This window comes from Anastrepha ludens, chromosome 6, assembly GCF_028408465.1.
Source record: "Anastrepha ludens isolate Willacy chromosome 6, idAnaLude1.1, whole genome shotgun sequence".
NCBI classification, from domain to species: Eukaryota; Metazoa; Arthropoda; class Insecta; order Diptera; family Tephritidae; genus Anastrepha; species Anastrepha ludens.
Window position 1 is genome coordinate 96,870,144 of NC_071502.1, and position 24,051 is coordinate 96,894,194.

The window sequence follows — 24,051 nt, forward strand, 5'->3', positions numbered from 1 at the left end:
TGCCCGTCCTAACGTATGGCGCAGAAGCTTGGACGATGACAACATCCGATGAAGCGACGCTTGGAGTGTTCGAGAGAAAGATTCTGCGTAAGATTTTTGGACCTTTGCACGTTGGCAACGGCGAATATCGCAGACGATGGAACGATGAGCTGTATGAGCTTTATGATACCAGCTGGTGGTAGCAGAGGAAGAGGAAGACCTCCTCTGCGTTCGAAAGTTCAGGTGGAGAAGGACGATAACAATTTTGGTGATATTGGCGCCTGTTAGCACGAGAAAGAAACGACTGGCGCGCTTTGTTAAACTCGGCCAAAATCGCGTAAGCGGTTATCGCGCCAATTAAGAAGAAGAAGAAGGTGGCCTTTAAATCACGGAATTACTATAAGTATGCTTTTGTGTTTGCGCTTGCGCATAACAGCACGATGAACGTTTGCTTTGTTGATTATTGTGTTTCTCATTTGCTCGACAACAGCGGAACTAAGTAGAACTGGAGAAATGCCGAAAAGTTTTGTATTGGGTAGCAAATGCGAACTTCTGATTATCAGCTTGAAAAACTCCAGTGAAAATAAACTATTTTTAAAGTTTATTAAACATTTCTTTATTAACTTGCCAACATACACATTTTATACATTACAGAAATAATGCTCCATTTAAATAAACACTTTTGTTCTCTCATAAGTCATTACATAATTTAACTCGTTTTAAAGGAAACTTAATCGAAAGGGTATAAAAAGCAATTAAATAAACAAAAGAGTTTTTATATAAAAATATGTCGCTCACTACTATAATTCTAAACTTAACACATACTACGTATGTATATAAAAAAGTAAGGAAACCGTTATAACACTTATAAAATATATGTATGTATATTTGGGGTTTTTCATTCAAATGTACGAAGATTCACATGTGCTTGTGTTTTTAAATACATATACGAGTATAGATACTTATTTGTATGCGCTTTGACTTAACTGAGCGCAAAAACACCAACACATCTGAACCCTAAGAGAACTGCGCAGTGGGTTGACATGTCAGTGGGTTGTGCGTAAAAAGTTGTTTCGTAGTTAAAAAAAGAACAAAAAGCAAAAACAAAAAAGCGTCTCTCAGGATGTGTGCTCGTTGCTGTGACAACAATTTGTACACTCCCTCTTCGATAGTCGTAATAACAATATTAATTTTTTCCCGCTATACATATGTACATATAAATTCACTATGAAGGTACAAAAGTTCCAACTCTAAAATGGAGTGTCGAATGAGTGTCAAATGTTCTTAAGTATGTTTTGTACGAGTATGCTTGCATACATATCTATGTGGACATTATATTTCCTATTTAAATTGACAATGTCAGTTTTTGTATAGCGAACAGCCAAGTTAATCCTCTGAGACATTTCATTTTAGCCGCACATGTAGTAAGTTTGTAAATATAGTACATATATTTATAAGTTCATATGTGTATATATATGTATATGTAAGTATCTTCGTTATGCATTTTGAATGTTCACATGAATGTATAACTTCCATTCTTAATTTACTACAAATATCATCACTATTTGGTACATTTTGGATTTTATACACTCACATTTACATATATATTTTTAAGCTAATTTTTTTTACTTTATGTATTTATTTTCATACTTTATGCTTTGTGACCAACCAAACCTCAAGAAATAATTTTCGGTACAAAGCCGGTCTAAGCATTAATTTTGAGAGCTTGCATTTATGCAGTTCGGCTGTTTGTTGTGAGAAGAGGCTTTTACTCGATCTGCATAATCAAGTCGTCGCCTTCCAATTTCATGCCGTTGATGATCTCCAGCTTCTTTACCACACCTGCTTTTGGAGCCTGTACAATCATTTCCATTTTCATGGCCGAGAGCACAACCAATGGTTGACCTTTTTCAACTGTATCGCCCTCCTTTACACGAATATCAATCACTGTGCCGGGCATTGGTGCGCCCACTTCGTTTTTGTTTGACTTGTTCGCCTTAGGATGGATATGAAGTTCCTATGGAAGACACGGAAGATATGATTAGTTATGAAGGGAAAATTGGTGTCATAAACTTATCACTTTAAAATTTCATATAATTTACGTCCTGCATTCTTCACTCACCTTCACCGCTTCCTTGTCGCGTATTAGCACGGAGCGCAGTTGTCCGTTCATCTCGAAGAACACCTCTCGTTCACCATTTGGTGTCAGATCTTCAGCCATTGCCAGGGTCTTCAAGCTTAATGTCTTACCACGTTCAATGGCGACTTCAAATTCTTCTCCAACCTTTGGCCCAGTGAGGAAAATACGTGTATCTAGCTTATCGACTGGTCCGTAATTATCACGGAAGTAGATGAAATCTTCAGTCACAGCAGGATAAAGCGCCGCCGACATAACATCGCGATCACTAATATGTGGATGAGATTCTTTCAGATCATTTTTAAGCTTATCAAAGTCCAGCGCTGGCAAATTGGCGCCAGGACGTCCTTCAACCCGCGGCATATCCTTGAGTACACGTGAACGTAAAGGTTCAGGAAAACCACCATGCGGTATACCGATTGAGCCCTGTAGGAATTCCACCACCGACTTGGGGAATGACAATTCCTCAGCCTTATCAAGCACTTGCTCAGCATTCAATTTATTTTGGACCATAAATTGTGCTAAATCTCCAACAACCTTGGACGATGGTGTCACCTTAATAATGTCACCCAACAACAAGTTTGCCTCACGGTAAGCCTTCTTTACATCTTCAAAGAAATCGCCCAAACCCAGCGAGAATGCTTGGAATTGCAAATTGGTATATTGACCGCCGGGTATTTCGTTCAGATACACATCAGCGTTGCCTGATTTCATGGTGGTGGTGCATTCGAATGGCGCATATAGAGTACGCGTCTGCTCCCAGTAAGCGGAATATTCTGAGACATCGCGCAACTCGAATTGTGTATCGAGCGGTGTGCCTTGTAATGAAGCAACTACAGCGCCCATACTGGGCTGTGAGGTCATGCCGGCCATAGAATCGACAGCTGTGTCCACAACATCGGCACCAGCTTCCGCACAGGCGAGCATGGAAGCAACACCGGCGCCTGAGGTGTCGTGCGTATGAATGTGAATAGGTATGTCGGGATGCTTATCGCGAATGGCGGTGATAAGAAGTCTGCAATGGTGAATGAAGCGAAGGCAAAGAGGAGGTGTGTTAATATTAAATACATGTGTATATGTGGGTAGGGACAGATAAAATCACTTACTTAGCCGCTTGTGGTTTCAACAAGCCAGCCATATCTTTGATACAAAGTACGTGAGTGCCTGCCTTCACCAGCTCATCGGCTAGATTGGTATAGTACTTGAGATCGTACTTAGTGCGTGTGGGATCACTGACATCGCCAGTGTAGGAAATAGCCGCCTCAACGACACCACCAGCTTTGCCAGCAGCTTCCATACCCAAAATCAAATTGGGTAAATAGTTCAAGGAATCGAAAACGCGGAAAATATCCATGCCGGTTTGGACCTGCAAAAAGAGAGGAAATTTTTGAATGGTCATATTGGAATGGGAAAAGTATAAGATAATAATAAAAGAAAATTATGTAAAATAAAAAACACGAAACAAAATAAAGTAAAATGGAATGCAATGAAAAAAGAAAAAAAATTTAATTAAATTAAATAAACTACAAATAACAAAAACAAATTTAATTGAAATAAAATAAATTAAAATGCAATATAATATGATAAATTTAATAATCAAAATAAAGTGAAATAAAGTAAAATTAAATATAAAATAATGGGGTAAAGTAACGGAAAGTAAAATGAAATAAAATATAATAAAGTAAAATGAGTTAAAAAAAGGGAAAAATAGAAAAAAATTTAAAATAAAATAAATGAAAATAAAATATAATATAATAAATTAAGAAAACATGAAATAAAGTAAAATTAAATAAAGAGTTTTCCAATAAGAGGTGTTATTTTGATATTTAAAGAAAAATGCTATTTTTTGATATAAATGATCGGATGTTTATTTCATTATAAAGAGGAAGGTATACCATTAACATTGGAAAATAACATCAGGCAAATGACCACCACGACCACGCTTACAGGACAATATTCTTTTCATGAAATATTCCATAACCAAATTGCAAAGTGGCTGCCCTATGTCCTCGATAGCCTCACGAATTCCATCTTTGAGGTCTTAAATCGACCATGGGATGTTGGCGTAGACCTTCTATTTCACGTGGTCCCAAAGAAAAAAGTCACAAGGTTTTAAATCACAAGATGCCGGTGGCCAATTGTGATCACCTCTTCGAGAGATAACACGGTCCGGAAACTTTTCCCGTAAAAGATCAATGGTTTCGTTGTTTGTGTCGGACTTAGCGTCGTCTTGTTGAAAATAAACGTTGTTAAGATCAATACCATCCAATTCCGGCTATAAAAAATCGTTAATAATCTCTCGATAGCCTTTTATGTATATATTTAAATAACACCTGTTATTGGAAAACCCTTTAAAATTAAATGTAATAAAATGAAACAAAATAACATAAAGTGAAAGGAAATATAGTAGAACTAAATAAATTTTAATAAAAGAAATATCATGAAGCAAAATAAAATTTAAAAAAATTGAAAATTTTCTACCACGAGCGCTAGTAGGTATATCGTGCTTTTTCGAGTAATTCGAGCAATACTTTTAATATTTTGATTTTTTTGTCCGACATTTTGTTTAATTTTCCTTGCTATTTACCAATACGCATTTATTGGAGGTGGTGGCACTAGACCAACAACAACGGTCTGATTGTAACGGTAAGGTATTGGCGAAGTAGAAAACAAAAAATGAATTCGCCTTGTTTTATTCTGTGCTGACAGCTACGTGGACACAGCGAAAAAAAAAACAAATAAGCTGATTTACCAACACCACCTTTAATAGATTCGCCTTGATACGCTCCCAATGTCGTTGGAAAACTAAAGAAATGCTGACAAATAAAATTCAAATATTTGAGCAGTTGAGCAGTGAACGAGTTTCGAGCTACTTGCACTGCGCGATACTCGGGTATATCGAGCTCTAGTATGTATGTAAATTAAATTTCTTAAAAGTTTGAAAAAAAGTAAATAAAGTAAATTCACTTACCGCCAGTTCACAGAACTTATAAACCACATTGTCTGGATAACTTGTGTAGCCGACAGCGTTCGCACCACGCAACAACATCTGGAATGGAATATTTGGTATACGCTTACGCATTTCTTCCAAACGTTCCCAAGGACATTCGTGTAGGAAACGCAATGCAACATCGAAAGTGGCGCCACCCCAATTCTCCAGTGAATAGAGATTATGGAATTTGTGTGCAACATACGGTGATATCTTTAGCAGGTCATGGGAACGGACACGTGTCGCCAACAAGGACTGATGCGCATCACGGAACGAAGTATCCATCAGCATGAGGTTCTTACGGCTGCGCACTTCCTTAGCAAATGCTTCGGGACCCTGCGATTTGAGTATATGACGGAGGCCCTTTGGTGGTTCGGTGACTGGATTGTCACAGAAATTAAATATTAATTAGTTGATTCATTTTCATGTAAGTGACAAAAAAAAAACTATTTATAAAGCAAGTAAAGCACACTCCGCAAATATGTGGCAAGCCGGCTTATATACTATAAGTCAATTTTTACATTCGAGAACCCGATAGGTTTTAGTTTTTATAATGATTTGAAGATTTGCCAATACCGCATAAGTCGGAGGTACGCGCTTGCACATGCAGCATAAAGCCTAAGCTGAAGCAATCATACATTGCTGATGTGTGGATTAAACTAGAAAACAAATAAAAATACAAACAAAAATATTGGCTACAATAAAAATTGTAGAACTTATTTAAGGCGTCATGAGGAAACGTTTCTTATATACCATCAACGAGGATAATCAAGCCCAAAACGAATTGTGGAACGTAGAGATAAAGTCAAAAACCAATTGTAAATAAATAATGGAACTGAACAAATACTAAAGATTACCAGAAACCAATCAAAAAGAAAAGCGAAAATACAAAAAACAAAAAACTGATAAACACCTCAAAAGATCAATGAACTTAAAGATGTCTTACAAATATGTGGGTCAAATTTGAATACCAGATGATCGAGATATTTATGTAAATTTGCTATCATTGCTTCAAATTGTTTTCTTTTTTGTAGCTTTTTTTATGATATTTGTGTAGGTGTATGTATGTATGTACATACACATATTAGGATGGCTCAAAACGGGGAAAAAATCGTTTCCTGCTGCTATCCCTAAATTTGTTCTGTGGTCAAAAAAATATGTTACCTCTATTAATTTTTTTCTTTTATTGATGGATAATATTTACTCATACTGCCAATTACCGTTGAAGCCACATAGAAAAAAATGCACTTTTCCGTAAACTTTATAATAAATGTATACAGAACGATATTATTTAATTGTAATTTCTCTTAACAAATGTCCAAGAAATAATATCAAAAAAAAAAAAACAAATGAGGTTGGTAAAACATATTTATATTATATTTTAAAAATATTTTTGTATTTATTTCTATATGGCAATACCTGCTACTTGTTAGGATTTAATTTAAAGTTTTTCTTATATGGCAATGCCCTAAAATTGTAATAACTACTACATGTCTTTTTTCAACTTCTAAATTCGAATTTTATAACAGGATTGCCTTTGCCTACAAAAATCCTGCGCGCACTTGGAAAGAAAACATTCCATTTGGTAATCGGCGATAAACAAAGCTAAGTTTTCCGGTGTTTTCTTTACCATTAACGATAAGCTTTAAAATAAACACAACTCTACAAAATATATTTATTGTAAAATAAATACAACTCTACAGGTTATATTTTTGTTTTAAACATTTTCAAGAATGTTTTTTTCATAATAAATGCTAAATTCATTGTTTTTACTTTTTGTAATAAAATATGTGATATAATTTTCTGAACATTTGTGAAGGGAAATTAAATGAGGAGATTGAATAACATGGATTTTTAGACATTTTTGATCAAATTCACGGAAAAGTGCATTTTTCCTATGGGAATTCAAATGTAAAGACCATACGCCGGCGGAATGGGTGAATATTAAATAAAAAATAACAATATAGGTGTCTAATTTTTTGTCCATAGAACAAATTAAGGGAGTAGCATAATAAAATAGCATTTTGTTTTTTTGAGTCGTCCTAATGTTTATACATACACATGTACATCTATTTATGCATTCTATTTTTCCTTTATATATACAAATGTAGGCATTATGTACTTTATACGACTACACCAAATATTTATTTATGTACGTACTAATTTTATGACTAAGAATGAAATCTGGAGTGGTAGTAGTAGCAGATTTAAAACATACCTTTGGCTTCCCCGCGCTCTTCACGGCTAATTGCCTCGGGAGACAGGTCTTCAAGTGATCGTGATCACAATTTCAAAGTTCGAATGTTTTTCATGATCATGTAAATTTTGTTTTTGTTTTCGGTGATGTTACAAAATGGTGTTGTTTGCGATTTTTTTTATTTTGGTTTGCATATATTGTAAAATGTTGTATATTGATTTGTTTTTGAATTGGATTAATCACATGATGTAATAAAGAAATAAAATCGTAAATGATAAGAAACATTAAAGAAATTAAAAAGAGAAGAAAGCAAAAGAAGACATACATATGTACATAGTATAATTCATATGTATATGTAGATATTTAAAAAAATAATTTTTGGAAAATCACACCATAATATTAAAGGCGTGAGTGCAAAAGGCGACAGTGGGAAAAGGATGTTAGCAGGAAGTGGAAAGATTATGAGCGCAAAGAACTAAAGGCACACAACTTGAAAAGTTTGCTAAGAAAAGTTAACTGACGAGAATAGGATTAAATGTATAACATATAGAATGGTATGAATTGGAAAGAAGGTAAGCGTAATTAAAAAAAAAAAAAAATTGGAAAACTGAAAGATGTTAAAGGGAGAGGAAAAGAAAGCTGACCGGTTATGAAAAAATGCAGATTTCGATGGAAATAAGGGATGTAGGGAAAAAGAAATAAATAAAAATAAAATAAAAGCTGGAAGAAGTTATGAAAAATATTAATTGAGGAATCAAAAATTATTGAATAAAGTATGACATTAAAGAGTAGATAAATTAAAAATTTAAGAGAAAAATAAGAGGAAAAGAAAAAGCAAAAACAAAAACAAATGAAAATTTTAAGCCTTAGTATAAGAAAGAAAAGAAGGAGAGAGAATATATAAGAATGGAGTGCAGTTGAGTGGAGAAGAGAGGAGAGAATAGAAGAGGAGAGAAGAGGAGAGGAGAGAAGAAGAGAGAGAAGAGAGGAGATGAAATAAAAAAAGGAATTATAACAAAATTGAAAAAAATATATTAAAGAGAATGCTTTTCTAATCACACTTTATAAATGTTGAAAGTTTATATAATAGAAAAAATTAAAAACGAAATTTTAAAAGAAAAATTATTCGAGTAATGTAAAGACCGCGCCTTGTATATACGCATACAAATTTTGGAAGAAAATTTGATAAATTTGTATCAGAAATTTACAAAACTCGCTATTCTCGTATTCGTCCGGGCATCTCAGTATATTGAATTTTACTGTTGTTGTCGATTGTATACGAGTATATGTAAAAATATGTACGTAGAATACAAGTAAAGTTCAAATTTGTTGAATTGAGAAACGAAACCTCTGCAAATCGAGGACATTTTTATCCAAAATTCACATTATGTGCGCGAAACTTGCAGATTTCTTTGCCGCCAGTGCGGTGCGCACCATTTGAGCAGCATATACGAAATATGATGGATTTATTCATTCGCAATGAGCTCATACCAGGCGTACTAAACTGTGATAATGAATACATATGACCAGAACTCGACTTCTAAGCTAGTCTGAGTTATTTGTTGTTGAAATTGGAACATTGTTTGCGTCGTACGTTAGGTGAATAGGCTTGAAAATAATTGGAAGTTGAGCTGGATTTTTACTGTGAAATCATCCTTAGAGATGAGGCTAATTTCCGGCTTATGAGTATGAGAATATGTAGAAAAAATTGGCGTATTTGGAGTGAGTAAAATCCTCATGTGACTCTCTGGACCCCTTTACATTCATTACATCACTGTTTGGACTACTTTTTGTGGGGCTACATCTAGTTACTTGTTACTTATGACGCAGTCGACGTGATCATGTGTCGCAAATTATTTCTAAATTAGAAGAATTTCAAAGCTTATAAAGCTTACAAAGCATTTTCCAATTCATTAATTGTTTGTGATTTATTAAAAACAATGTAGATATGCTTCTAAAACAAACAAAAAACTCGACTTTGTGAGTATTAAAATGGAAGAGATCAATTCAAAGCAAAAGGAGTTTTAAAGAGGGAATATGAGAAAAGAATGAGGAAAGTTTGAGATTCAGAGAACTGGAAATGAGCGGGAAATTAAGCAAAGGAAGAAAACGAAAAAATTGTATTGTAAAAAACCACAAATAGATATGAAAATGGAAAGAGTCCAAAATATGTATATGGTATAAAAGCAATTAGGAGAGCTACGGGATATTTGGATTCAACGAGTTACAGGAAGAATGGTTGAAATATGTAAATAAAATATCGATATGGGAAATTAGATAAAAATGAATAAGGGTAGGAATTTGTTGAGACACATACACTGACTTGATATAAAAACGGCTGTTGATAGAAGTTGAAAATTAATTTTTACATAAATAATAATGAAAAAAAAAGTATGAAGGGCATTACTATATAAAGTCACATCTCTTAAACTATAAAACTATTTCTAGCTGTTCCGCATAAATATTTGTGTATTTTTGTAAAACGAAAAAAGAAAGAAGCCTTAATAGACTTGACTCTTAAGACAAAATAACGTGTTTTTCTGTTCAAAAGTCCACAAATACTTAAGTATTCTTATATTTCAATGAAATTGTTGTTGAATGATGGTAATTAAATAGAAAAAAAAAAAAAATAAAAAACTGCAAAATAGATTTTTAAGGACACTTCACTTGAGGGTTTTTGAATATTTATTATTTTTCTTTACTTTACAACTTCGCTGTCTTAGGTGAAGTAAAAAATGTTCAAAATTTTTCGCTTTGTAACGACGATAATTTTATCGTCGGCATAGTTATAATTATTTTTACACAAATGGTTCGAAATAGTTTTCGGCCTAATCATAAATTCCTTGATGATATCAAAAATGCTCACAAGCCGGTCTGATTCGATGATTTCTGAGCTTTTATAAACATTTTCGATGACTGGTCTATCTTCCACATCCTTAGTACCAGAATGGAATAACTACTTGGCTGCTGCTTTCGATACTATAAGGTGGCGCAAAATTAATCACCCTATCTGAAGATTTTTAATTTTTGCAAATGGTATCGTACGCCAATTATATTTGCCACTTATCAAATAGACATCTGCAGCATACAAACAGACATGCAATGGAGGGCGAAATAAAGATGTCCATCGCTCAAAATCATTTTTGAAGTGAAAACTTCTTTAGAATCGTTGGAAGAGATTTGAGACTCGATGAAACGAAAAGCGGCACTATACGTATATGTGTGTGGCTGCGTACTGCTGAGCCACGCTAGTATAGTGAGTATTGTAGTATGTATTTAGTAGTATGTATACTACACTGCCTATTACTTGCTTTGGTGTTTAGTTCAAGCGTCGTACGTATGTATGTTTGTATGTATGCTAGTACGTATGTGTGCGCGCCTGCGTATTACGGAGCCACGGTGAGCGAGAAGGCATTATGTATACCTATACTACACTACCTAATACTTGCTTAAACCAAGCGTCCTACGAATGTTAGTGTGTATGTTAGTACGTCTGTGTAATATACGCGTTACGACGCTCATAATAGCAACCGCGTGTGCTGTATTGCGTCCGTATTTTTATATTCGTAAATATTTTCATTTTTAAATATTCACCGCAATTGCAGGCGGTGTTGCAATATACCACAATCAAAATGACGGTACTCGTATTGTAACTCCACAGATAGATCAGCTCTCTAAAGTGGGAGAAATATGTGCATGCGAAACCAGATTGAGCAATGGAAAAACAGTTTTAATTGTGGCAATTTATATTTCACCGAATCAATCAATAAATAGCATCACGGAATTCATTCACGAAAATTTAATAAAGTATACAGCAGAAGTATCGCGGATACTTAGGGAAGATTACGATAAAGTTCCAATGATTTTAAGTGGCGATTTTAACGTAAATTTTTCATTGGGCACAGCGGTTCCTTTAATTGACTTTCTCAATACAATATTCAATTTAAAAATGTGTAACAATCGCACTGAATCGACAACACGATCAAAAACAACAATTGACGCGGTATTTCAAAGATATTTTGACAACATCGAAACCAAAGCATTTGTATCATATTTTAGCTATCACAAGCCACTCGTATCATTTGTTGAAATTGAAAACATTGAGGATGAATAATAATAAAATGAAGAAAATAAAATATGAACTTTATAGCAATATTATAATGAACCAAAAATTATCCAGCTCCTAATGCTGCTTTCGTCTCATTCTCTCTCAGTTTGTTTTACGGAAGGTTTCACTTCTATCGCGTCTAACCGTTAGACTGGTATTTTTTTTTATTTGGTAACAAATTTATTCGTAAACAAAATGGTATGATTCATTTTATGCCACCCGGTAGGTGGTCGTAGTAATATCAACATTTTTTCTTTTGTTTATATTTTTATTTTTTAATACTGTAAAGCACAATTGGCTTCACCAAAATACAAAACTAGCACTTTTTTGCAGCGTAATTACACTTCTTTTAGTGTTTTTTTCGGACCTTTAAAGTCAAAAAAGGGTGAAAAAACGGGTTTTCATCTTTGAACGTCCCGAATCATACGATAACGACATTCCTACTGCATAGGAACCTTTTTGTCTTTTTGATCGCAGACACCTGTGAATCCCGGAATTCGTGTCGCCAGCGACATACCTTTTTTGGAAGACCATTTTTTGAAGGCAGACAACTTATTGAACAAACCTCATATGGCAAAAGCAAAATTTGTATTTTTGATAAATGGATCCAAAAAAAATATATATATATATATATATATAATTGGCGTGAACACACTTTTTGTTTGCTTAGCCGAGCTCCTCCTCCTATTTGTGGTGTGCATCTTGATGTTGTTAAACAAATACAGGGACCTACAGTTTCAAACCGACTCCGAACGGCAGATATTTTTTATGAGGAGCTTTTTCACGGCAGAAATACACTCGGAGGTTTGCCATTGCCTGCCGAGGGGCGATCGCTATTAGAAAAAACTTTTTCTTCTTTTTGGTCTTTCACCGAGATTCGAACATACGTTTTCTCTGAATTCCGAATGGTAGTCACGCACCAATCCATTCGGCTACGGCGGCCGAAATAAAATACTGAAAACAAAAATTAAAAATCTTTCGTTCCCGTTTTACACGCTTTTATAGAAACACCCAAAAAAACACCATTTCAAATGAGTGGAGGGCCTTAATCGTCTTATTCGTCAGACTATATGACCCGACGCCATCTAAACATGGCACTAAAGGCATCTAGCGAAAAACATTCAGAACTTTTTACTTCACCCAATGCCATTTTATTAATATTGTATATGGAAAGGCGGGAAAACTACATAGAAACAAGTGGAAAGATAAAGAATCGAAAAGCTATCAGCTAAGTTGAAGCTGACAAATATTCGCTTCAAACATCTATTTTTACTTGGATAAATAAGAAATTTATGACAAAACATACACGGATCACATATGCAGATAGTTGTTATAAAACATTTAATACGGGGAAACGGAAGGGTGCGAGAATGTGGGAGGATGAAAGGATAGTTTTTGCCTTTTTTGCTTTTGAGTTTTAACTCAGCACGCTTTTACACATTAGAGCAATAGTTTGTTACTTACGAAATCTCGTAAGCTGACGTTTAACACAAACTGTTTAGCACTACTCACCTAGTGGTACTTCCGGTACATGTGGTGAAACCTCTGCTGGCTTCAAATTGGTTGCCAACGGCGTTTGTGGACCATTGACGAGCACTTCACCAATGTAGTTAAGCAATTTCTGTGCACGATTTTGAGAGATGCGGAATTTGAAGAGTTGCGGATGTTCATCGATGAAGTAGGTATCCAAGACACCATGCAAGAATTTCTGATTTTCCAAAACATTCAACAGGAAAGGTATGTTCGTTTTCACACCACGTATACGGAATTCACGAAGAGCACGATTCATTTTAGCTGCCGAACTTTGTAAGTCGCTCGCATGCGAGATAATTTTCACGAGTAGCGAATCATAGTAGGGCGAGATGATGGCACCTGCAAAACCAGAAGCACTATCGACACGTATACCCATACCCTCACCGGAGCGGAATACCTCCAGACGACCGGTGCTGGGTTGGAAGTCATTGGCTGGATCTTCGGTGGTGACACGACATTGAATGGCGTAACCGCGTGGTTGTATATTATCCTGAGTGTAGCCAAGTTCGGGCAGAGTCATGCCTTCGGCAACGCGAATTTGTGATTGCACCAAATCGATGCCGGTAATCTCCTCGGTTACGGTGTGCTCCACTTGTAATCTAGATGGAGAATTTAAAATAAACCAATTATAGTTGTAGAGCAACATTTTTGGAGTTACATTTATGCACTTGCACTAAAAACTTGTTGTTATTGTTTTTTAAACCCATTACAACTTTACCTGGCATTCACTTCGATGAAGTAGAAGTTGCCCGATTCGTCGCAGAGGAACTCGACTGTACCGGCGTTTTCGTAGCCCACATGCTTGGCCAGGCGCACCGCTGCCTCGGTCATTTTATCGCGCGTCTCTTGCGGTAGGCGCGGCGCAGGTGCTATCTCGACTACTTTCTGATGACGTCGCTGCACCGAACAGTCGCGCTCATACAAATGCACAATATTGCCCGCCTTGTCGCCAAGCAGTTGTACTTCAATGTGACGCGGCCGTTCAATGAACTTTTCAATAAACATAGCACCATTGCCGAAAGCGGCCTTCGCCTCCGAACTGGCACGTTCAAACATCTCTTCGACTTCATCCATTTTACGGACGACACGCATACCACGGCCACCACCACCATAGGCAGCCTTAAAGATCACTGGCAGACCATGTTTCTTGCAGAAATCCACAGCCTCTTCTTTCGTTGTGACGGGCCCATCAGTACCGGGCACAATTGGTACACCGGCTTCGATTGCTGCAATACGTGCCGCCACCTTATCACCCATCTGTTGTACCACTTTCGGTGTGGGCCCAATAAAACGGAGGCCAGCATCAATGACAGCTTGCGCAAAGTCGCTACGCTCCGAGAGGAAACCATAACCAGGATGCACAGCATCCACATCATTCTCTTTGCACACACGTATAATCTCTGGAATGTTCAGATAGGCTTCAACGGGTGGCAACCCTTTGCCGACAATATACGACTCATCAGCTTTCTGACGATGCATATGCATTTTGTCCTGTTCCGAATAGATGGCCACCGATTTGATACCCAGCTCTGTACAAGCACGGAAGACACGGATGGCGATCTCACCGCGATTGGCGACCAGCACCGAGCGTATGGGTTTGTATTCAACCTGTAGCAGAGAGTAGGAAACGAAATGAAGTGGCAAGGTAAGACTCAGTAGCAAGGTGAGCCTTGCTCGAATATAAAGTCTACTTTCTTTAATACTTTACTTGCGTATTAGTGTGTCTAATTTACCTGACTAGAGTAGGCATTTTTGTTGATGAGAAAGATTCGAACACGAGGCGTAGATTGTCTCAAAGCCCTAAAGGCCGATTGGGCAACTGGGATGAACATTTTGGCGGTTTTGACTCTTTTAAAGAAAATTAAGAAGAAATTTTTGTTTTAATTATTATTTTATTATCTGCGAAGCAATTAATTTTTTAGTACTTACGGAGTTAGCAACTAGAAAATTATCGGTTCGACCACTAAATGCTGGTATCCGAAATTGCCTGAAATGAGAATGAAAATCGTATAGGTATTAAATTTGTTGTTAATAAATTTAAATATTTGTAAATTTAAATAATTGTTAGTTACTAAACTGATGCAAATTTCTAAGTGGTGCAGAATTAAGTTTTACAATGTGAAATAGCTATAAAAAAGAGCATTACACACAATAGAGTTTCGACTCTACCTAATGTCGAGTTTCAATCATTTCGGTACATAGTAAAAAAATGTAGGATACTTTGTTTAGCACCACATAAACATAAAAACTTAATTTTAAAAATAATAGTTTTTAAAGAAGCTCAATCATGTAAATAACTATTACAAAAAACAACTATTACAAATTGAATTTTCATTCTTTCATCTAATTAATCTTGACATCGATCTGGGCGATACATTTCCCTGCATATAACTTTCTACTTTCGAAGGGGATTGCTGCGAATTCTTTCTCGAACGACTTTTATAGCTGCACTGGATCGAACCACTCATAAACTAATGGCAGCACAACTTGCTTGCTTTATTTTTTACTTTCAATGCTGAATTATGAAGTGATGCATCACTTTGGACTTAAGACTGAATGTCTTGTGCGCATGCACCTCTGTTTTTATAAGTATCTACTTGTGCTTAATGCTATCATAATTTCTGGATGTGGCAACTCATATTTTCTGGCAACTTGTGTTTTGTCGTCCGTTAATCGTGTTTTGTTTCAGTACTTGATTCGTTCGGTATTAAACAATAATTGTAAGCTCTTTGTTCATTTGAAACTTTTTGCTAGTTTTAACAGGAAATTGGATACTTCAGTTTGTAGGAAAATCTGCAAATCTTTTCGGCAATTTAACGTTAAGTAAAACGGAAACAGATTTAAATATTTAAAAAAATTTTAAGGAAAAGCTCGTCATAGATAAATATGTAATACCACATTTCGTTTTGAATGTTTTGAAGCAGTATAATTATTGCTCGTTTTTTTTTGTTTGTTTTTGTTTGAAGTATTTGAATCATCATAAGTAGGTAATATACAGAACCGATGACCTGTGCAGTGCATTTATTTTGTATTGCCTTCAATAAAAATTAGTTCTCTCCTGACATGAAAGAAGTGGTAAAAATATAGAATTAAATTACCGCAAATAAATACTAAAATTCAATTAGTGCAGATATTTAATAAGTCCAGAATAATGAGCCCCACTTGACTTAAGGGGTTAGGGGTAGTCAGAATTTTCAAAAAGTTGGATTTTTTGTTTTGGCATTTTCTTAAAGTATAATATCTTAGAAATATTGTGTGGAAGTTTGAAGTGAATCCGACGAATACTTTTCGAGTTATTCAACAATTAACAAAGGGCGCTCGGGCGCTCCGGAGCTCGATAGGAAACTTTAAATGCGTTTTTCTCAAAACTATGTTTTTTCAACTGGTGATCACTGTAACTTAAAAACCGCTTGGTAAATTTCAATAAAATGTATACTGCTTCTAAAAAACAATTAATTGTCGTTTTTTTTTCGAAAATCTGAAAAATATTTCCTTAGGCAGCCACATTGTTAATTTTGAAAAAAAGCTTCGATCAGGCATAAGCTGATTTTTTTTTTCTTTCGCTGTGTCCATGTACCCGGCAGCACAGAATAAAATAAGGCGAATTAATTTTTTGTTTTCTACTTCGCCAATACTTTGCCGTGACAATCAAACGTACAAAACATTGTTGTTGGTCTGGTGCCAACACCTTCAATAAATGCGCCTTGCGTTTGATCAACAAAATCATAGTACAGAAATACATTTTCCTAATAGGCACTAGGGTTGAAATTGTTATAAAATATTTTTTGGACTTTAAATTTTCGAAAGGAGGTTGTCAAGTTATACTTTTTTTTTACTTTCAAATTTGTTTATACAATATTTTTTGTTTCGCCATATGCAATATTAATAAAACTAATTTCACTTGTCCGATTGATTTTAAATAAATCTCCAACGACTTGTGATGATCACCGCAAGGGACTTCTTGAGAAACAGGCTCCACACAAACAGCGATAAGTTGCTAAAAGCAAGTCGGAACATGATGTATTAATGCTATGTTTTTATTTTTGTAAAACAAAGCAATTGACTAGCAAAAAAAAATGATTGAAAATTTTTCGAGCCTCTGACCACCCCTAACTCCTTAACCACACAATTCAGGTACACATCTTACATTACGTACATACACATAGTCTTATATGTATATATGTACATACATATGCCGGTATTGTACATGAATGTTCCCGTATTAATATAAAAAATACACAGTACCGGATTTTATTTGCGAATATTTTCCATTTTCATAAAAACAGCTTTTATTTTAAATGTCAATAAAAAACATCGCTTTTTTGATATATGTATACAAGTATGTACATATGTCTGCATGTTTTTTAATTTATGTATGCATGCTTGAGCGCCATTACTGGCTGATTTTAAGGTTATCAACGCTTACTGATTAAATGTGGTCTTAGTTTTTGTTTTTTTGTCTATTGAAGTAAAGTAAGAGAAATTAATGCAATTGAATTAATGAGACGTTTTACTTATTTCTTCTTCCGCAATAATTATTGCTCAAATATTCTTGTTTGAACAGATTTTTATGGTCCTTTTGATAAGCTTTGTCTGTAGTAATAAAAGTTTAGAACCAAAAAAGTTGAAAGAGCAAAGATGTATATATTTATGTATGTGGACCTATACACACGTACTTAAGCTGTTTGCACGTGTGAAAGTAGTTTCAAACTTTAAACGCGTTTTTCTCAAAATGGTGTTTTCAAAGTCGGTGACCAACCTTACTCGAAAACGGCTGAACCGATTAGTCTCAAATTTTAACAGGAGCTTCTTAAATATATTTTTTAGTAAATAAATATTTTTTTTCTAAACAATATAGATAAATATTTTTTTTCTAAACAATTTAAGGCCGAAATTTTGGTAAAAAATCGATTTTTTTTAGAAACCGTCATTTTGTCAAAAAAGTTTATTTTGGTTATTTCTTCGATTAATTACTAGATTAAAGAAATCTGTTTGATTTTTTAATTTCAGAGGATCCAGTTCAGAGATATAGCGGTCACCACAAAACGTCTTTTTTGAGAGGAGATCAGCAGTAGTTCCTTTCCAAATAAATATTTTTACTGATACTAAGTCTTAAAATATAATTAAAAGATAATATAATATGTGCACAAATTTTTAGATAAAAAAATTCTCAGAAAAAATTCTGGAAAATTTGCTTTTTTCGGCCTTCTAACTGTATATAATCCCTTGAGCTGTATGCATGTATGGATATGTATGTGCAGGTGCAAAGGTACAAAAACTTATACCAATAGTAAAGGCCTTAATTTTAATCAAATTAATATTTACTGAATCGTATCTTAATTTTAGTAGCTAAGTATGAGGTTCAAGATTTATAATTAATTATATACGGGGTGCAAAATTAATTATCCTATCGCAAGATTTATGATTTTTGCAAATGGCGGAACTAGACAGCTGCAGTATGCAAAGTAAAGATTTCCATCGCTCAAAATGTTTTTTTTTTGTTTTAATTTAGTAAGAAATTCATTATTTAGTAAAAATTACTCAAAAACCAAATGGGGTGATTAATTTTGCGCCGCACAAGTACACACCTTGTGTTTCTAATATTTTTTTTTAGGTTCAACCTATTTAAGATAATGGCTGCTATTGTTCTAAACCTTGAAGAAAGTAGCCAAAAGACGAGCGTCGATGTTGTTTTAAAACAAAACATGTCAAAATTGAGATTATTTCAAGTCCTACTATTTTTTATTGTTACCCGTTTAACACACAAAAAATATTTTTGATCCAATGCTAGCATTTATTGGGCACCTTAATTTTAATAGTTTTGCTTTTATTAATAGAAAGTGGGTTAAGAACGTACCAATTTTCTATAAAAGCAGGTACCAATGATGAGTAACAAAACTACTAAAATACCATGTATGTATGTTTGTATATGTAAATATGTACATATCCACCTACATAACATATGTACGCATGCTATTTAATTTAACGAACGGCCTTTGAATTCTGCGCACTTACAAAACTTATACCAACTGCTTTGCTTCACATTACTTTAGTACATTGCGTATGCATGTAAGTACGGGTATGTATGTATGTGTGTATGTATATGCACACATGCAATATTACTGAACAGCTGATTTATGTCTATCAAAAGTCATAAAAGTAATGCAAAATATGAAGTATAGAATGTATTACTACAACAACACTGGCACGCGCTTGCAACGGCCACGTAATTCAATATTTATTACTGGTGCTGTTATGAGGTGTGTCAATTAAGCTTCGGGAATTTAGTTAAAACTTTGGAACTGGCAACACTTGCTCTTCCCCCTTGTTTTGAAAAAAGGGGGCTTTATTGGCTGCGTGAAGATGAGTAATTCGCATTGCGAATCGATTTGCGATGAAAAAGGGCGGCAGAGATTGAAGTCCGGAAATGAAACCTGCAAGTTTGGTTTGGTCAACACAGCCAGTAGAGGGTGGTAAAGGGTAGGGAGGCACATATAATATTTTCCAAGTACGTCCCGAACTCGCCAATAATGGTTGGATCTTGCACCGCAATCACACGTCGGCGCATTCCTTGTTCACTGTACTAACATTTTGAAAACAAAAAGACTTTCCTACGTTTCGAATTCCTAGTTCATTGGGCCTTAGTTTTTGAAAACAAAAAACGCTTTCCGATGTTGCTATACTACTTTATATCCGCCACGATATTTTCTTACTCCTCAAAATCAAATCGCTCTTCAAGGGGACTCATTCTGGTGGGCGTACAAAATGTAAAAAATATGGGTTCATTTTTGACGATTACCAAGAAGCTTCCAATTGAGGAAGCAACGTTGTAAACAGAACTAGACAGATAATATTTTTAAGAGCGATAATAAAACTTGGCACAGTACTTAATTTGCTTTTGTTTTATTGATAAACTCACGACATTTAATTGTCGCACCTCGTACGGATTGCCACAATTATAGCGGCTCACCGCAAAACTATTTGTTTGGTATAAAACGGCGGAAAAACCACTGCGATAGGTGTGTGCCAAATACTAGTACTTTGTAACTGTAGATGCATACATATGTATGTACGAGTATATGTATGGTATATATGTAAGCATGCATGCATATTTTCTATGCAAACATCGTCTGCAGGAAAATATTCTGGGTCTTAACTATTAAATGAATGAATTTGGAATGGTTGACGTTCCAGAGGAACAACTGCTGAAATCAGATACTATAAATGTAAGTATATTTATACATATAAGTATCCCTTATAGCTATGTTCTGAAGAAGTTTTACTAGTTGCAATCATATATTGAATGTTGGAATGAGGAATGATTTCTTTCATGCTTTATTTAACACTTGTTAAAGGTTAAAAATACAAAGATTATATCACATATTTACGTAATACCATTTACCAAGCCCAAAAATATGCTTGGTTGCCTCCAAAACCGCTGCACACTTAAACCAAGAAAAATTACGAGGTGTGTTCAAAAAGTATCGCGAATTTTGAATTTTCCCAGGTTACGTATATTCGAATTTCGATTTTTTTGTGGCGATATGTTGGTACTCATGTCTCTCACTCATGCCGACGAGTTCGGTAATTTTGAATGTTCAGTTAATTGTTGACAGCGTTTTTGCTTGCAACTGTTTCGGCTCGTCTTCGATTTTTTTCCCTAGGAAAGTTAGGAAAAGTGCGAGGACCGTGCTTTACGTGGGATTCGAACCCAACCTCTGGAATAGCAGGCTAGTGCACTTACGCTAGACGACCGAGGCTGCACCGTCTTCGATTTTACCTATACCTACCGTGTCATACGGAGAAGCTACTTTGGACCAAAGCAACGTTTATCGGTGGTACAAAATGTTCTCAGTAGGCCGAGAAGAAGTGAACGGCGAAAAGCGTGCGGGACGCCCGAGCACTTCAACAACTGACGAAAAAATTTATGAAGTGAGGAAAATGGTATTGGCCATTGGCCATGAGGACCTAGACATATCGATTGGCTAGTGCCATTCGATTTTTTTCAATGATTTGGGCATGAGACGGGCCGCCGCAAAATTCGTACAAAAACTGCTCAATTTCGACCAAAAGCAGCATCGCATGAACATTGCTAATGAGATGTTGGACTCTGTCCGCGACGACCTAAATTTGCTCCAGAGGGTCATAACTGGTGACAAATCGTGGGTTTATGGTTGTGACGTGGAAACCAGAGCTAAATCATCTCAATGGAAGCTGCGGCACGAACCAATACGGAAAAAAGCGCGTCAAGGTCGGTCGAATGTAAAAGTTTTGCTTACCCTTTTCTTCGATTGTAATGCCAGTAATAATGCCACAGCTACCGCATTTCCCAGATCTGGCCCCCTGTGACTTTTTGAGATGAAAAAGATAAAAAAATGACTTTTTGAAGTGCTTCGAAGAATGGAAAAAACGTGCATAATATCTCATGGGGATTACTTTGAAGGGGACAAAATAGATATTAATGAATAAATAAATAGTTTTTGAAAAAACATAAAATTCGCGGTACTTTTCAAACACACCTCGTATATGGAAATATTGGAATAAGCAGCTAATTAGAAATCAGAAGTCGCTCCCGATGACAGAGAACGCAATAGAAGAACTGAGTGTAGAGGGTCGTGCCTGCAACAGACGAAGTTTGGTGTGCCACAATAAAATGAATAAAACGAGTATAAGAAATTGAGAAACCATTTTTTCCTTCTCAAAACCGTACAATCTATAGCATCGATGGCTCTTTTAGTCCTATTACAATACAACAATCGATATAATTAAATCACTTTTTTAGTAATCGTTTCTGATCCCATTTTGAATAAGTTAGTATAGTATCCATACAAATAATATACTGTTCCTACATTTCACACTAGTTTCTTTATATTATAATACCATAGTTAATTGCCAGCTTTATTTGGACGTGTGTCATGTGATTTCACTCACTTTACTACAGTGGGTTGAGAAGTTATTTGCTATGAAACAACGGCCAATGAAAGGAAATAAGAAATGCCTTTGATATATTGTAGGATATAAAAATGTGAGAAACGAAAAAAAATTAGTTGGAATATTTTTGCATGCTAAGCTCTTCCAATTGAAGATTAGCTACAAGCAAAGCTTTTTGTAAAAACGAAAATTCAAGAAGAATTCACTCTCTCAGATGTTCTCTTCGTTCCACATCCTTCATCTATTCCAAATCTTATTAACGAAGAAAACTTTTCAAGTAATGAAAAATAAACTAATCAATTTTTATTTTGTAAAGCTTACCTGCGATATAAACTCTAACCAAAAAAATGTAAACATTTTGACTGTAGTTAAAATTTTTCCTGTGGGGGTTGTTTGCATAACTGTCTTGAGTCATTACTGTGACTCTTACTGTGACTTAATTAACTTGATAGCATAACGTCATAAATGCAATAACCCACTGTTACAACACAAAGTGAATCGACTGAGAGTGGCGGCATTTTGATAAAAAAAATCACTTGCACTCAATTAGATTAAGTGGATTTACACAGACTGTGGGATTTATTGAAATGCTTACATATGTACGTTAGAGAAATTAAAAACAAAAATTCGAGCGATTTGAAGCTGTCATTTGAGGTTATTCTATAGCTCTTTAAAACATTTAGTTATTGATACAGAAAATAAGGAAGATTTTAGTTTGTTACTAGTCAAGACTCAGAGAGTCCATTGCGCATTCCACTGTGACTTTGAAATCAAACAGAGTTGAGTAGTTTAACAGAAAACGCCGCCGAACGATTTGATTGTACAAAGTCGAATAAATCTCTTTGTTTTCCTAAAAGTACGCTCACATATGCAGTGATTAGCAATAAATCCACAAAAACTAATCTACCCGTTCACATATGTATGGCAGATTACCAGCAAAATTGACAATCAATCAACTGTTAAGACTGTTTTGTGAAAGTTTTTCTTAATAGAAATTGGTTTAGTGGACTATTTTATTGTTTTTGCTTTGTTTAATTATTACTAACGATAAAAAGAAAAGTCAAATGGAATTTAAGTTAATTTAATTGCGCAATTTGCTGCTAGTATTAGACAGTTGGAGGAAATCCGTAAACGACCTCGACTGAGGTTGCAAAAAATTATGGCAGCGATACGCATGCGAAATTCAATATTTCATTCATATATATTCATTTTATAATAAGCAATAACAGGCCAAAGCGTCTATTCACATAGGATTTTTCCTGTAATATGACTGCATAATTAATAATATCTAGCAAACATTTCATTAGAATTAGGTTTACAAAACTCTTTTCTTTGCCGGCATGCATTTTATTTAGTTTTTACTTCAACGATTCTCCTTCGTTCTCTCTGTGAATTCCGAATAGTAGTCACGCATCAGCCCATTCGGCTACGGCGGCCGCTCTACGATACTCCTTACATTTGTAATAATAATTATCGATAACACAGAAAATACAGGCTTTTACAGCAAAAAGTATGCTTATAATCTGAGATTATTTCTATTATTTTATAATCTCAGACTTCTCGAGAGAAAATTTGTATGGTTAATCCTGCTTTTTAATTACGCATTGGGAGTTAAGTTCGAAAAAGTGGATAATCTAGTTATACAAGTATGTGAACCTATTATAAGATGGCGTTTCACTCGTACAAAATACTATGATACACGAGGCTTAAGATCTAGTTACAGTGACAACTTAGCGACTAAATCTTAAGATCTAGTTACGTACATGCATGCTCTACTAAAGGTCTTTTCACGCGCACACATTTGCCTTCAACTACTGTTCCCCCGTGCGAGCTCTGTAGTGCGATTCACGAACACATTTTAACGATATTCGCGTTGTTAAGTTTTAAAGCTAGATATAGCCGGGGCAACCGTTGAAGCAACGTGTTGCCTTTGTTTAAGAAACACGTTGCGACCGTTGCTTCAATCTCAGTATTGTGTATAACTGTGGTGCAGGAAAGGTACAAGCGGAAGATACGTAAAATTAAATTTTTTAAATGATCGACAAAATGCGTAAAATTACTTCTCTTATTGTATTATAATTGACGAACTTTTGTACGAAAATGAGGAAGAAGAGATGCAACAAAAGAAGAGAAAAAAAATCTGGTCCAAAAATTGGCTTTTAAAAAAGATCGAATTT

The 24,051-nt window shown here is 35.1% G+C and overlaps 1 protein-coding gene across 6 annotated transcripts in view; it reads right to left on the reverse strand.

The window, feature by feature from the left end:
- Nucleotides 1–603: 603 nt before the first annotated feature.
- Nucleotides 604–24,051, reverse strand: part of LOC128868385 (pyruvate carboxylase, mitochondrial) — a 55,835-nt gene continuing 32,387 nt past the window's right edge. For 5 of the 6 annotated variants that reach the window (XM_054110410.1, XM_054110414.1, XM_054110411.1 and 2 more), the window contains 9 exons: nucleotides 14,873–14,930; nucleotides 14,677–14,791; nucleotides 13,662–14,551; nucleotides 12,923–13,542; nucleotides 7,324–7,371; nucleotides 5,088–5,485; nucleotides 3,223–3,482; nucleotides 2,102–3,131; nucleotides 604–1,996 (listed from right to left, as the gene is read on the reverse strand). In XM_054110410.1, the coding sequence (XP_053966385.1) occupies nucleotides 1,748–1,996; nucleotides 2,102–3,131; nucleotides 3,223–3,482; nucleotides 5,088–5,485; nucleotides 7,324–7,371; nucleotides 12,923–13,542; nucleotides 13,662–14,551; nucleotides 14,677–14,775 (3,594 nt within the window). In that variant the 5' untranslated portion in view covers nucleotides 14,776–14,791; nucleotides 14,873–14,930 and the 3' untranslated portion in view covers nucleotides 604–1,747. The remainder of the gene's footprint in view (nucleotides 1,997–2,101; nucleotides 3,132–3,222; nucleotides 3,483–5,087; nucleotides 5,486–7,323; nucleotides 7,372–12,922; nucleotides 13,543–13,661; nucleotides 14,552–14,676; nucleotides 14,792–14,872; nucleotides 14,931–24,051) is intronic. The other variant, XM_054110415.1, reaches the window with a different exon arrangement.